The following is a 15756-nucleotide window of genomic DNA, read 5'->3' as shown; positions in this document are numbered from 1 at the left end:
TGGGGACGAGTGCTCCGTCCCTCTGCCCCAACACGGCCACAGCAGGTGCAGGCAGCCGAGCTCGGAGCAGAACCACCTCAAGCCTGTGATGAGCGGAGGGGCTCTCAGCAGGGGCTGCCTGGCCACATTGTGGGGATGCGTGTGGGCATCAGGCTCAGGGGAGCCAGTGGGCAGCCCGGTGCTGAGCCCACATGAGAATCCATCCCACTCTCTACTTTCCAGCCCCTTCCTCTTCTCTGCTAGCTGCTCCCCCCTGCCCCCGGGGCCCTGTATGCGCTCGGGGCTCGGCTCATCTCCCAGCAGCTCCATCTCGCCAGTGACCCCCTGGGTTCGAGGTGCAGACTCAACTCAGGCCCTGCTGGAGCCGTGGGGGGCCGAGGAAGCCCAATGAGCGCAGCCCGTGGGGAGGGGCAGGAGGCAGGGTGGAGGCTGCTGGCGCAGGGCACCCTGTTCCCAGAGCTGCTGAGGCCTGGCTCACTCACTCTGCACAGGCATGTTGGACAGTGCCAGGCGGTTGGGGCTGTGGATCAGCGTGACGGTGAAGTTGGCCTTCATGGCAGGCTCGTCGAAGCAGGGGAAGGCTTTCCGCGCGTCAGCCGCCTGCATCTGCGTGGTGGCCACGACCCTGCAAGCAAAGGCAGCCCGCTCAGCCCTGCCACACCCGGCAGCCATGGCCTGGGGGTCCCGCAGGCAGGCCCAGGACTCCCCAGACCTCCTGCTGCTGGTGCCCCAAGGGGGCTGCTCACACCTGGGCTGGCTCAGATCCCCTGGACCCCCTGAGCCCCAGCCTGGAACCACACAGCATTGCGGGCCAGGGAGGGGCGATGGCAGAGCTGCAGGGGTGCAGCTGCAGACCCTGCCTGCCCTGCACTGGGCCTGGCCAGCACTGTTAGCCCTTGGCTGGCTGGGCATTAGCCACTCAGGGAGAGACAGCCCCCGGAGGAGGCGGAATGGGGGGAGGAAGGACCCGACCAGGAAGACTGGGCCCAGGGGGGAGGGAGAATGTGGGGGAGGAAGGACCCGGCAGGCTGGGCCCAGGGGGAGATCGGGAATAGGAGGAAGGGCACAGACAGCAGGAGAGGCGACTGTTCCCCAAATAACTCCCCCCAGTGACATTAGGGATGTGGTGGGGGGTCTGGGGCCCCAGCTGCCAGCTGCAGCTTGTAGGATTTCCAAATTTCACCTGGCTTTAGCCGGCACCAGCAGCTGCTGTCAGACTGGCGTACTCGGTCTGTAGGAGGGGTGCTCAGCCCCGAAGTATCTCACAGCTCCCCTCCTGCACATGGTACAGGTCCGCGGCAGTGTATAGGGGGAAGCTGGACTTGGGGGGGGGGCGCCCTGCCCCTCAGGCATTTACATTGATTCTGCCCCCACAGCTGCAGCCTGCAGAATCATCACAATGGGAAGGGAGAGACCCGCAGCCTGCAGCCAGTCCTGTGCCTAGGGAACCCTGGGCAGCTGGCACCCCCTGGGTGCTGCAGGTCACTCCAAATTCTGCTGCAGTTTTGCCCCTTCCCTTGCCCCCCACTAGCTGGCTGCCCACCTCCTATTGTGGGGGCACTCCGGGGCCATACCTGGTCTCTCCATCCTCCACATACTCGCTGCGGTAGAAGCCAGCCAGGTCATCAGCCAGCTCCCCCGTGAAGCTGCTGACAAGCTCATAGCTTTTGCCTTTCTCCAGCTGCCCCTGGAGCTGCACCACCAGATACTGGGTCTCGGTCTCCAGCCAGGTCTTTGTGATGGGCGGGGGGCTGGAGCCACTCACCCCCTGCAGCGAGACGAGGAAGCCGCTCTGCTGCGTGTAGTTGAGCTGCTTGCTGTGGATCAGGATGAGGTCGGTGGCATTCTGGCAGGAGAAGCGCACGGTGCTGTTTCCTTTGAAGATGTAGAGGCCGGAGGAGGCGTCCGGGGTCAGGAAGGGCTGCAGGGTCACAGCGTAGTGCTCCGGGATCAGGGACTCGGGGAGTCTGAGGTTGTTCCAGGGGTTAGCGGGGGCAGCCGTGGAGGCTAGGGGGGTTGTGTTGGTCACGTTGGTGGGGGTGGCCTTGCTGGGAGTGGTGGCCGAGGTGGCGGCCGAGGTGGCCGTGCTGGGAGTGGTGGCTGAGGTGGAAGTGATGCTGGGCAGGAAGGATGCTGCATTTTTTTCCTTCTCCTGCGAGTACACGACTGAGAGGGCGATGATGGTGGCCACGGCGCCCAGGCCCAGGATGATGCTCACGATGCCCAGGGTCTTGCTGATGAAGAAGCCGGCTGCCATGGTGCACTGCTGGGGAGGGAAAGGCAGGGCACATAGCAGTGCCAGGCGCCCAGCAGCCTTTTATGCGGCTCCCAGGGGCTATCAGCTGCAGGTTAATGGGTGACCTATTAATGGCTGGGAGGCTCACAAAGGTCACTGAGACAAGCACACCCCCCACCCCCGCTCCAAGAGGAAGTTAATGGGAAACAGGCAGGGCAGGCTCCAGGGTTTTCGCCACCCCAAGCAGCGGGGGGGGGGGGGGTGTGCCAATCGGTGGCAGCTCCACCATGTCGCTTTCTTCTTCGGGGGCAATTTGGCAGCTGGTCCTTCCCTCTGAGAGGGACCGTGGGACCCGCCTCCGAATTGCTGCCGCAGAGCCCGATCTGCCGCCCCTTCCCCTTGGCCGCCCCAGGCACCTGCTTGCTGGGCTGGTGCCTGGAGCCAGCCCTGGAAACAGGGCACTTGTAGCAGTGCCTGTCTGGGGAAAAGCAACAGGATCAATCTCCCTCCAAAAGGACCAGCACTTGTCTCTCACCACGTGTGACAGCGGATGCTAATGGTTAGAGCAGGGGCCTGGAGTCAGGAATTCTGGGTTCTATCCTCAATGCTAGGAGGGGAGTGGGTGCTCGTGGATAAAGCAGGCAGGACTGGGAATCAGAACTCCAGGGTTCTAGACCCGTAGCTGGCTTGCTCTAGGACCTTGGGTCATAGACTCACCGAATATCAGGGTTGGAAGGGACCTAGTCCAACCCCCTGCTCAAAGCAGGACCAATCCCCAAGTAAATCATCCCAGCCAGGGCTTTGTCAAGCCCGTCCTTAAAAACCTCTAAGGATGGAGATTCCACCACTTCCCTAGGGAACCCCATTCCAGCCTCTCTGTGCCTCAGTTTCCCCTATGTGACATGCTTACAGTCACCTCCATAGTGCCATATATAAGACACAGGAGGTAACTGGCCCACTCGGCACTGGTGAGGCTGTGTCCAGGTCTGGGAACCCTGCTTTAGGAAAGTCCAGAGGAGAGCAACGATAATGGCACAAGGTTTGGGAAATCTGCCCTGTGAGGAGTGGTTAAAAAGTGGGCCTGTTTAGTCGTGAGAAGAGAAGCTGAAAGGGGAGCTAAGACCACCTGCCCGTCTGCGCAGGGCTGTCCAAAAGAGGACGGGGATCATTTATGCTCCGGAACAGGCTGCCAAAGGGGGTTGTGGAATCCCCATCCCGGGAGGGTTTGAAGAGCAGGTTGGACAAACCCCCAGCAGGGCTGATCTAGGTTTACTTGGTCCAGCCTCAGCGCAGGGAGATGTACTTGGTGGCTCCTCGAGGGCTTTCCAACCCTGGGATTCTACAGACGCCTACCTCAGCTACCGCCTGGCTGTTTGCAAAGCACCTTGCGCTCCCGGGGCGGGAGGCACAGGAAAAGCACAGTGCATTGTCAGGATGTTGGTGTGTGCACCTCCCTGGCTGGTGGGCATTTGTGTGCACACACCTGCCCACACTGAACAGGCAGGCTCAGGCCAGTGTCTCACCCACCACGACACCAGGAGCCCTTGCCTGCTCTGGGAGCCTGACATGGGGGATCCTAGGGGTACAGCCCGCAGGCTGCTGTGGAGCTGGACAGCTGTGGGAGCTCCCAAGACAGGCTGTGCGGGTTGCAGGATATGCCAGCCTCCTGCAAGGCTTACAAAGTCCATGATCTGCTGCATTGTGTAATAAAGTTTATCAGCTTATCGGGGGAGCGCATCACTTGCGGAGGCCCTGAACAAGGGCTCCCAGAAGTGCATTCTCACTTCCCACGTGCCAGTGCCAGCCAGGGGCCTAGGCAGAGAGAAGCCACGCCAAGGGGCATGGTCCTAGCCTCAGGAGCCCTGGGCAGTGCCCAGAGTGCCCAGAGCAGGCCTAGTCAGGTCTGTAGGTGAAGGAACTGGACTGGCTGCTGCTGTACCTGCAGAGACAGGCCAAGCACCCTGGCCATGGAGCAATGCACGGTCCAGCTCCTCAGCAGGAACCACTTGGTTCCCGGTGCCCCACATCCTGAGTCCCGGCAGCCAGCTGCTGCCTTGCAAAGCTTGTGACCCTGCGGGAGCTAGGAAGCCACGTGGGGCGTGTCTGCGAGACAGCTTTGCGCTGGGAAGCCCGGGTGCTTCATGACCCTATCTGAGCTCTTGGACAGCAGCACAACCCATCCTTCAGAACAGTGCTGGGCCTGGGGCCTGGTGGCCTGGGCGCTCCTCCATTCTGGGCCCTGCTGGGAGCCCCCCCAGTGGGGAGCGAGTGGGGCCAGACCTCAGTGCAGAGCCAGCAGGACTTTGGAGAGGACGTTGTGTGGTGCACACATTGCACTTTGCAGAGCGTGGCAAACGCATGCAGCCTCAGCACTCCTGAGCCAGCCCCCGGCCTGCAGCGCGGCTCGGGTACCCGGCAGCTCTGTGAATGATCCGGGGGAACGTTCTCAGCTTCCTCTGGCTTTCTGCTGCGTGCTGGAGCCACACCCCTGGCCTGCCCCTCTGTCTGGCTCTCCCGGAGCCCCTCTGCCCAGCCTGGCACAGCTGGGGAGTGCAGTTGTTCCCAGCAGCCAGGCTGGAATAGAATGGCCCCTGCAGCGGTTCCCACGCCGGGAGCCGGGAGTCGAAAACGAGCTGGAAGGACGTGTTTGGATGGGGGGAGATTTGCTTTGGCAAAAGATACTGACAGTTTCCAGAAGCAAAATATCACAACCCCCCACAAGCTGGGAAGCAGCTCTCTGCCCCCCCTGCCGCAGCCCCAGCCCCTCAACCCGGGGACCAGCCGCAGATGTTTCCACAGGCGTGGAGCTCACACCACAGATTAGCCATGGGGACAGAAGCAAGGTTAGGCTGCAAATAGCCCTGGCCGGAGCTATCTCTGGAGTCGATCCCTGGGGTTGGGAAGGGGGAGGACCCACAGGCCCACCCCGCAACTCGTACACCCAGGCCAGCCCCCCACATTCTCCCAGCTCGCACCTCAGTCCAGCCTCCCACCCCCAGCTCCCACGCCCAGGCCAGCCCCCCACATTCTCCTACCTTGCACACCCAGGCCAGCCCCCGTATGCCCCCAGGTCGCACACCCAGGCCAGCCCCCACAACCCCAGCTCCCACGCCCAGGCCAGCCCCCCTACATCCCCAGCTCACACACCCAGGCCAGCCCCCCACCCTCCAACTCGTACGCCCAGGCCAGCCACCCACCCCTAGCTCCCACACCCAGCCAGCCCTCCACCCCCAGCTCATACACCCAGGCTAGACCCCCACATTCTCCTAGCTCACATGCCCAGACCAGCGCCCCTAACCCCAGTTCCCATGCCCAGGCCAGCCCCCCTATGCCCCCAGCTCCCACATCCAGGCCAGCCCCCCACCCCCAGCTCCCACGCCCAGGCCAGCCCCCCACATTCTCCTAGCTCACACACCCAGGCCAGCTCCCTACCCCCAGCTCACACGCCCAGGCCAGCTCCCTACCCCCAGGTTGCACACTCAGGCCAGCCCCCCACCCTCAGGTCCCACCTCCAGGCCAGCCTCCCATCCCCCTCAGCTCACACCACCCCCGGCCCTCCCAGCCAGCTCACACACATTAACACCTCCAACAACTTGTTGACACAGAACAATCCCCACTCCTCTGGCACACACCCCCTCACTCCCCACCTCACACATATCCCCACTGCCCCGTACCCCCAATGTCTCTCCCCTCTGCCCATCACACCCCAGCCCAGCCAGCCCGCCTCTCACACACACACCCGACACACCTTCTCCCCATCCCGCTGGGCCCTCGGGCACATGCTGCCCTACAGGCCAGGCAAGCCGTGGGCACACGCCTCAGGCACACCCCATAGCAAACTCCACACTTCCTCATCACACACCTGCCTCGCACCCCACTGCCCCCAGGCACACACAGGCAGTTCAGGTCCATTCAAAGAAACTTTACTGGCAGGATGAATTCAACAAGTGTTGCCAAAGTGCAGGGAAAAGCCCAACCCACTGGTCTGTGTCAGGGGCAAGGACACCTCCCCCACGGATCACTTACTGTTTGGGGGTTGCCCCCCACATCAGACCCAAACACTTGACACTAAGCTGCCCCAGCCTTTCCAAGGGAGACGGCGCTGGGTGAAAGCGCCCGTGTGCAGGGGTTGGCGCGGTGGAGAATGAGTTGTGTAGGTTCTGTTTGTGTGTGTGTGGAGGGGGTGCCTATGTGGTGGGCAGGGTGGATGGGGTGTAAGCGTGTTTCCAGCATGTAGCGGGGTGTACAAGGTGTGTGTAGGGGCTGTGCAGGGTTATGGAGTGGGTAGGTGTGTATGGGTGCACAGGACGTAGGGGTGGGTAGGGTGTAGAGGAAGGTATGGGATGTGTGGATGGGTGTAAGGGATGTATGCGTGGTGAGGGGCGTGGGTGTAGGGATGTACGGAGGTCTGTGGGATGTGCAAGGAATTTGGTGTGTGTGAAGGAGGTATGTACAGGGTATGCAGGGTGTATGTCTGCAGGGGTGTGTAGGGGTGTGCATTGGGATGTACAGGGGTGTAGGGTGTGTATTGGGGGCATACAGGCTGTGCAGGGGATATGATGTGTGCGTAAGAGGGTGTGCAGGGGAGTGTACGGGATTTACAGGCTGTGCAGGGTGTAGGTGGGGTGTGCATAGGGAGTGTGCAGGGGATATGGCTTGTGGGTGGGTGCAGGGTGTGGGTGGAGTGTGCATAGGGGCTGTGAAGGGGGTATGGATTGTGGGGGGGTGCAGGGTGTGGGTGGGGTGTGCAGGGGATATGAATTGTGTGGGGTGCAAGGGGTGGGGTGCATAGGGGATGTGCAGGGGGTACGGAGAAGTGGGGGGGTGCGGGGCGGGTACATAGGAGTGAAGGGGGTGTGGGTAAGTGGGAACAGCCAGAGCAGGAGGCTCACACTCACCTTTGTGGCTTCATCCCCAGGGTGCGAGCTCCAAGCTCCACAGGGGCTGCTGCCTCCAGTCCCGGGCTATGGAATCTGTCTCCGCCTCCCTCGGCTGGCCCCAAACCAGCAGCAAAAGAAAGTTTCCTCCCAGTGCTCTAGGGGAAGTAACCTGACCTGAACCACACTCACCACCTTAACCCCTGCACTGCCTGCCAGCCCCCAGCAGGCTCGGCTGCCAACAGGGCACTGCCCTGGGGAAGGTCACAGCATGAGCAGGCCTGATGCAGCTGGCAGGGCCCTGCTGTGAGGGATGTGCCATTCATCGACTCCAGGGCCTGAGCCAGGGCCAGCTCTAGCTTTTTTGCCACCCCAAGTGGCAAAGGGAGGGGGGGAACCTACAGCAATTCGGCAGCCAGTCCTTCGCTCCAAGAGGGACCGAGGGACCCGCCGCTGAATTACCCCCGAAGACCCGGACGTGCCACCCCCTTCCATGGACCGCCCCAAACACCAGCTTGCTGTGCTGGTGCCTGGAGCCGGCCCTGGCCTAGGCAGTGCCCATGTTGCTGAGCTGGGGCCCAAGGTGGAGGCTTGACATCGGATTCTGACCCACAGACCTTGTGGTGCTGGAGTCCCCCTGCCCACAGACACTGCCTCCCCCCCGCTGCTCCCCAGAGCCAACGCCACATCTGGCAGGTGTCTGTTCAGGGCGACGTGAGCGAGGGGTGGCTCCCAGGCCAGCTGCCGGACTGGCCATGCAGACAGTGCCAGGCACCAGGCTGCAGGCTCCAGGCCTGGTGCAGAGAGCCCCTGCCCCGGCTCCAGCATCAGCCAGCTGTGCCGGATGCAACAGGAAAGAGGCCATAGCTCCCCCCACTGTTTCTATATCTGGGGCCGTGGGCCCTGCCCCAGCGTCAGCCACCGATCCAGCCTCTGCATGTTCCCAGTCCCTGCCAGCCCAGCCAGCCCTTACCCCATTCCTGGCAATGCTGGGCGCTTTCTGGAAACTGTGCCGGAGGAACGCCCTGGAGCAACAGGCCCCCGGACGCCAGCAGGAGGTGTCAGCAGGGCTCTGTAAACATGGAACATCCCACACTTCCTGCAGCACATGGGATGGATCCCAGCTCCTCCATTCCAAAGGCTGCTGGGCCATTGTCTTGCCTGTGCAGAGCACTGCAGCCGAGACCTGTGGCACAGTGCAGCGTGCCATGCAGGGGCTGCAGCCAGGGGCCATCAGGCTGGAGACCACGGGGGCTGTACGGAGCTGGGATCCCAGAGGAGCAAGATCTGTGGGAACTGGGCTTGATTGGGAACTGGGCTTGATTGGGAGCCAGGCCAGGGGACTGGGCTCTGCCAGGATCTGTATCTTGCGACCCCAGGTCTAGTGTGAAATGGCTGTGGGAGCGAATCCCTCTGCCAGTGGCCAGGCTCCAGCCACAGCTGTTTGTGCCAGTGCTGATGACCTTGGCACAGATACTTCCTGGAGATTAGTGACCAGCCGGGGACCCCCAGCCGGGGCAGTCAGCTGCTCACAGAACCCCACATGGGCCCCCTTCCCCCAGGCATGCCCCGCACTGCTCCATGGGACTCTGCTGGGCCCTGCAACCCTGCCTGTATTCCAGCGACCCTGCCCCGGCTTGGCCAGGCTGGGCCGACTCGGCACTTCTGCCAAAGGGAGTACAGCACTGGGGACAAGGGCCTTTCCAGATTTGTTCGACTCCCTGGTTCAGGCTCTTTAAAGTGATTCCAGCTCTCCTGGGCCTTGGGGCAGAACCCAGAACCCAGCCAGAGCCTCTGCCTGGATGGATTTAACAACATGCCCTTCACCTCTGCTGCCCCAGGCCCAGCCCTGGCGCCCATCAGCCACCGGCGCCAGGGGATTTCACTGGGCTGCTCACATCACAGAACCAGGGGGCCAATGCCGGAGATGCCCCAGAGGCCAGGATACAGGCCCGCGCCTCACCCCCGGGAGCCCGACGGCTGACATCAAAGAGCCCCATCAGCGGGACTCTGGGTACAAGCGAGGAGGGCTGGAAGAATACAGGCCACGTTATGGCATGAGGAACGGGCCCAAAGCACACGACTGAACAGGATGAGCTTGTGAGCACACCGAGTTATTACCCTGTTACCGTGGCGTGACCCTGTGAAACGTCACTGCTGGCTGAGCTGTGGGCTGACTTAACAGGACTGAAACACGGGTGCGGCCGATCACTGGCTGCATAAGGAACTCCTTTTTTATACCCTATAACAAACAAGTGGGTCATTGCCAATGGTCGGCCCTCGGCTCCAGCAGGGGCCAGACAAAGCAAACGTGGAAAGGGGTTTTCAGTCCCCATGCTGGAGCCTGCTGGAGCCCCCCAAGAGGACGCAGCCCCGCTGGGTTAGCCACTTTGGCCGGATCTTGGTCACAGGTGTGATGAAGTGGGACTGTTCTTAATGTTTCCTCTGAATACTGTGGCCAACACTCTGTCTCCTGGCAACTAATGGCCGGGGCCCTTCCCCCCTGCAAGGGGATCCTAAAGGTGGGGGAGAACAAAGAAGTCAGGTGACCTCCTGGCCTGGAAAAGGAACTCAGCAGGGGCTGGAGGGGGTTTCAGTTCAGGGCTGGCTGGGGACTAGGAGTGAGGGGAGACGAGGGTGTCTGGCTTTCTGGGCCCCAGTATGGACCCAGCTCAGGGGTCCCGTTCTCTGTACCTACGTTAGACACTATTCCTGACATCTAATAAACCTGTTTTACAGGCTGGCTGAGAGTCACGTCTGACTGCGAAGTGGGGGTGCAGGACCCTGTGGCTGCCCCAGGACCCCACCTGGGTGGACTCGCTGTGGGAAGCGCACGGAGGGACAGATGATGCTGAATGCTCCAAGGAGAGACCCAGGAGGTGAAGCCGTGGGAGCTTCTTGCCCTGGAGACAGTCTGCTCCAAGGGAGAGGAGGCTCCCCAGAGTCCTGCCTGGCTTGGTGGGGAGCAGTTCCAGAGCATGGCCCGGGGACTCCAGGACAACAGGCTAGAAGGTTTGTCGCCCTCTGAGGTAGCCTCACTCACTTACTGGTTATTTAGGCCTTTCCGGCGGGTTGCGAGCAACAAGAGCATTTAGCCCCTGGTTGAATAAGGCATTTCTGGTCCCCCCAGCATGGAACTCGCCTCCTGCATAAACAATAATCATGGAAACAAGGGCAGTGACTGATCCCACGGGCCCTGCTGGGCTCAGGGAAACCCCAGGGGAGCCATGAAAGGGGACTGCAGACAGGGCGGGCGGCCAAGCCGCCTCGGGGCTCAGCGCTGGGCTGTGGCCAGCTCCCGGCAGGAGACAGCAAGAGCTGGAGGGAGCACAAACCTGCACCCGTTGCACTGAGCAGGGGCTGGCAAAGCAACAGAACCAGTGCCCAGAGGAGCCCCCCAGGGTCCAGCAATGCATGGTGGAGGGGCCACGGCCCCGGCCTGGGGCCGGCCTCACGCCAAGCAGCTCCCCAGGAGTGCAGGTGCTGGCTGGGGGCAGGCGAGGCAGCCTAGGCCTTTGCCCCAGCTCACTCACGGCCGCAGCAGGGAGGGCAATGCCAGGCTCAGGACTGCGGGCAGAGCCAGGACGAAGCAGGGACGGCAGTGCCAGGCACCAGGGCTGCGGCGGGAGCCAGGCTGCAGCAGGGAGGGCAATGCCAGGCACCAGGGCTGTGGGCGGAGCCAGGCCGCAGCAGGGACGGCAGTGCCAGGCACCAGGGCTGCGGCGGGAGCCATGCTGCAGCAGGGAGGGCAGTGCCAGGCTCAGGACTGCAGGCAGAGCCAGGACGAAGCAGAGACGGCAGTGCCAGGCACCAGGGCTGCGGCGGGAGCCAGGCTGCAGCAGGGAGGGCAATGCTAGGCACCAGGGCGGTGGGCGGAGCCAGGCCGCAGCAAGGAGGGCAATGCCAGGCACCAGGGCTGCGGGCGGAGCCAGGGCACAGCAGGGAGGGCAATGCCAGGCACCAGGGCTGCGGGCGGAGCCAGGCCACGGGGGAGCTGTGAGAGAGGCTGGGCCGACCCCGGAGGGAGCAAGCCCCAGCCAGCACCGGCCACCCTGTCACAGCCTGCGGCCAGTGGTGACACCGTGAGGCGGCTGCCCATCAGGAGGGAGCCCCCCATGGCCTGATCCATCTGCAGTTCAGTCTGTGGGGCAGCACAGGGAGTTCTCCAAAGGCAGGGGACCCAGGAGCAGGTCATTCGCCTGGCAAAGCCTGGCACATGCACACACGTATCCAGCCACTGCAGCAGGTGATGCCAGGATGCATTGCTGGCATTAGCACCAACTCCCTGCAGAGCTCCCCAGCAGCCCTGCCCCACAGCAATGCGTCACCAGCCCTGCCCCACAAACCTCCCCACAGCAATGAGTCACCAGCCCTGCCTCACAAACTGCCCCACAGCAGAGTCACCAGCCCTGCCCCACATGCGCCCCCACACACCACCCCACAGCAATGCACCACCAGCCATGCCCCACACACTGCCCCACAGCAATGAGTCACCAGCCCCGCAACACACTCAACCCCACAGCAATGAGTCACCAACCCCGCCCCACATGCACCCCCACACCCCACCCCACAGCAGTGCGCCACCAGCCCCGTCCCACATGTTGCCCCACAGCAATGAGTCTCATGCTCTGAGACGAGGAGGGCTGGAGAAAAGCATTGTTCAGCCAGGCACCTTGTGCCACCCAGAGAGTGCCCCAGGGCAGGGGCCCCACGCCCACAGCCTGCCCAGCCTCGCTGCCCCTTTGGGACCTGCCCACTGCAGGGACCTGCCGGGGCAGCGTGTGGGCGCAGCCCGGGTGCCGAGGGGTTAACACACAGCTCGCTGAGGCTTGGGTTGCACAATTATTTGTCTCTGCTGGAGCTGGGCCTGGCCAAGAGCAGGCAGAAGAGTCCCCGATGGGGAGTGAAGGCAAAGCAGGGCGGGCAGGGGGGGCTGTCTTTCTGCCCACGCAAAGCCTGAGCCATTTGCACAGAGCAGTGCTGGGCCACTCAGTAGTTAGCAAACCACCCTTCACTGAGGACTCCCTGCCCCAGGCAGCCTGCGCTTTGCTGCAGCCCGTGGAGAGGAGGGCCGCGCGGGATCTGGCTTGCCTGCCATGGCACAGAGCACCCAGCTGGCAGTGCCCTGGCTCGCTGACTTCCACACTGCAGCCATCGCCCAAAGACCCAACCTGGGCAAGCTGCTGCCGTCAGCAACCCCCATGTGTCCACACAGCCAGGGGGCGCAGGAGCCAGCTGTTGTGTGCGGGGCACCAGGAGGAGACGGGTGGGGACGCTGTGCCAACGTGGGCTCCCCCAGCTCACAGCCGGGCTCTTGGAGATGGCCCAGAGGGGGAGCTGAGCCCTGAAGAAGGAAAAGACGGTCACGTGAACGGCAAAGAGCCAAGACACCAGGCCAGCAACCCGCCCAGTGCAGATGTGCTGCATCTGTATCCCCCCCCCTCACTCTTCTCACACCTCTGCCCATCTCGACACAGGCCTGTACGCAGCACCCCTTAGGCAACCCTGCCACGTCCTGTTTCCCCCACGTGCAGATAAGTGCAGCTCCGTGCGGCTAGGCTGGGCGCTGTTCTCTGCCGCGAGGGGCAGGGAGCACGTGGGACACCCTGTGGCTGTTGCCAAGCGCTCTCTACCCCCTGCCCCCCCAGGCCCTTCCTCTGCTTTCATCTAGGCCGCTTCACTGCAGGGCGCTCTCTATCCCCTGCCAACCCCAGGGCTGGGGCCGTTCCCTGCCCCCCACAGCACGAGGGCTTGCTGTGCACCGTGGCCCTTCCCAGCCCAGCCCCTGCAGCACTCGAGTGGCTCTGTCCTGGCCGGCGCTGGAAGGGTTAAGCCTGGCTGGGAAGTGGGGGGCAGGCAGCAGAGGAAACCGCAGGAAAATTCCTTCCAAACACAGTCATCTCTCCCCTGCCTGAAGGAAATGGAGGCAGAGCCGGGAGTGGAGCTGGGCCCCGCCTGGGGGAGGGACCGGCTGGCCCTGCACCCAAGGAGAGGCAGTACCGGACCATGGGGACCACACTGGGGACAGAGACTCACTCCCCCTCCAGGGGCTGGAAGCAGGGGGGCTGGGCCCTGGAAATGGAGGCTGCCGCGGCATCAGGGCGCCAGGCCCGGGGGAATGGAGCAGACGGGAGAGCAAGAAACCCTTGCCAAGGCCCTCACAGCCACTGCCTGTGCCCCATGCTGCCCACGCACCTGCCACCCACTGCCGCTATCTCCTCGAGCCTTCCCACAGAGCGGCACCGGCCGGTGGGCACAGGAATGGGGAGTCAGTGAAGGTGGGGCTCGGGCCCCCGGCTCTGCTCTAGGCCCTGCCCCAAACACAGACCTACAGCTCGGGACCCAGTGCCATGGGGCGCTCGGAGGCATGTGCAGAATTAGAGCCCATTACACAGCATTGCCCCATGTTCTAGCACCCCCACTGGCGGGGGTGGGATCTGGCATAGCTTCGGGCTGGGAGCCATTCCCAGTGCAAACCCTTCACAAGCCCAGTGGCCCTGGCTGACACTTTTCGGGGTTACCCCAGGAGTCTGGGGCAAATCACTCCCACCTGCTTGCAACGGGAGGCTGCTCGGCCTGCGCCCACCCTGGGAAACCCTCCCCAGCCACACAGGCACTTCACCCTGGATGCCGCGAGCCCTGCTCCTTCCCTCTGCAGGCTAGTGCTGTCTTGCAGGCTGCCCGGTTCCCCACTTCTGCCAGCTCCAACCTGGCCAGCACCAGCTGAATAGCTGCTTTGCTGAAGCCTGTGCCAGGCTGGTTCCCCCGGGCCTGCACTCCCCACACCCACATCTCTTCCCAAGTGGTTTGGCTGCTCTCCATGTGATGTATCTTGCGCCATGAGCACTTCCTCTCCCGTTTGCCCTGCAGTGGTTCATCCGTGTTCTGGGCAAACTGCTCAAATGGCTGCTTAGTCACTTTGGACAACGTTCTTCGCTGAATCATTTCCCTCTCTCTTTTGTGCCATTTCCCTCTCCTGGAATAAGCACAAAACAACCACCTGTGACCTCCTCCAACCCTGTTACAGGCTGTCTTTCGCAAGGCCAGGCGCGCATTGGACAGCTTCTGAATTTGACCCAACAGCCCCAAGCTGGGTACAAAAGGGGATTGATTCAGGAGCAGTGTTTGTTGATCTCTTAGCTGCCTACGGTATAGTCAGACATCATGGGCTCCTCACCAAGGCCCTACTGGGAACACAGAACCACCACTTCCTGAAGCTAATATGACCCTCCTGGAGAACAGAAGCTTCTTCATGAACTTCTGTGGTAAATGGAGCTGGATCCAAAGAATGGCCTCCCGCAAGGTAATGTTTTAGCACCTACATTATTCAACACCTACACAAACAACCAGCCAAGCTGCCTGGGCACAAGGTGCTTTATCTACTCAGCGTCCAGCGTCTCTGCATCAACACAGCACAAGGAGTTTGGTGTATTACCCTGGTGACTGCACTTAAGACCCTAGGCAAGTACTATGCAGCCAGCCAACTGCATGCAAACCCAGCAAAGACGCAGGCAAGCGAGTTCCGTCTCAAATGCTGAGCAGCCAAACGCAAACTCAACATCAGCTGACTTGGGAGGAAATATCCTTCCATAAATCCCGTGTACCGTGGTGTCACTCTGTCACGGAGTCCCCGGGCCATGCTCTGGAACTGCTCCCCACCAAGCCAGTCAGGACTTTGGGGAACCTCCTCTCCTTTGGAGCAGACTTGTTCAGGGCAAGAAGCTCACACGGCTTCACCTCCTGGGTCTCTCCTTGGAGCATTCAGCATCCTCTGCCCCTCCGTGCGCTTCCCACAGTGAGTCCACCCCAGCGGGGTCCTGGGGAAGCCACCGGGTCCTGCACCCCCACTTTGCAGTCAGATGTGACTCTCAGCCAGCCAGTAAAACAGAGGTTTATTCGATGACAGGAACAGGGTCTAAAACAGAGCTTGTAGGTACAGAGAACCGGACCCCTCGGCTGGGTCCATTCTGGGGGGCAGTGAGCCAGACCCCCAGGTCTGCCCTCCACCCTTGACCCCAGCCAGCTCCCGACTAACAACCCCTCCCAGCCCCTCCTCTCTCCTCAGCCCCTTTCCCGGGCCAGGAGGTCACCTGATCCCTTTGTCTCCAACACCTTCAGCTGGTACCTTTGCAGAGGGGGGCCCAGACCATCAGTTGCTAGGAGACAGAGGGTCAGGCATTTAGGTGCACTGGCCCTTTGCTCTGCCAGATACTTAAGAACTGCCATGGGGACACTGAGGCACCAACACGGTACTCAGAGAAAACACTAAGAACTTTCCCAGTTCGTCACATCTCTCCCCCCTTCGAGACCGAACTGAGCGAGGTCACTCCAGCCAGTGACCTTGGGAAGTTCGAACCCACCAAGGTTCCCATGGATGCCCCAGCATCTCTCCCATCTCTTGGTGTGAGTTACACCAGGACAGTCCAGTCTCACGCCCTCCCTTAGGTCGGGTGTGCTTGATGGCACTTGCAGACCGCATGTGGGAAGGTTTATGCGGCCCACACCCTTTGCCACCCCAGTACCCCTGGGCTTCAAGCTGGGATTGGGTCTTTTCCCAGCCCTCTGGTCTGTGATTCAGGCTCCCTTGGTTAAAAGCCCTCATCTTGGCCTTTGCCAGCTCTGGGCTTGAGCAGCTGCTTCCCA

The 15756-nt window shown here is 62.1% G+C and overlaps 1 protein-coding gene across 2 annotated transcripts in view; it reads right to left on the bottom strand.

Moving 5' to 3' along the window:
• Window positions 1-7250, bottom strand: part of ANPEP (alanyl aminopeptidase, membrane) — a 29701-nt gene extending 22451 nt beyond the window's left edge. Inside the window, exons 1-3 of one of the 2 annotated variants that reach the window (XM_030577609.1) lie at window positions 7135-7250; window positions 1575-2266; window positions 483-625 (exon numbers count right to left, since the gene is read on the bottom strand). In XM_030577609.1, coding sequence (XP_030433469.1) covers window positions 483-625; window positions 1575-2257 — 826 coding nt within the window. In that variant the 5' untranslated portion in view covers window positions 2258-2266; window positions 7135-7250. The remainder of the gene's footprint in view (window positions 1-482; window positions 626-1574; window positions 2267-7134) is intronic. The other variant, XM_030577610.1, reaches the window with a different exon arrangement.
• Window positions 7251-15756: the final 8506 nt, after the last annotated feature.

The sequence above is a fragment of the Gopherus evgoodei genome, chromosome 10 (assembly GCF_007399415.2).
Source record: "Gopherus evgoodei ecotype Sinaloan lineage chromosome 10, rGopEvg1_v1.p, whole genome shotgun sequence".
Classification (NCBI taxonomy): domain Eukaryota; kingdom Metazoa; phylum Chordata; order Testudines; family Testudinidae; genus Gopherus; species Gopherus evgoodei.
This window is presented reverse-complemented; position numbering and strand designations above follow the sequence as displayed.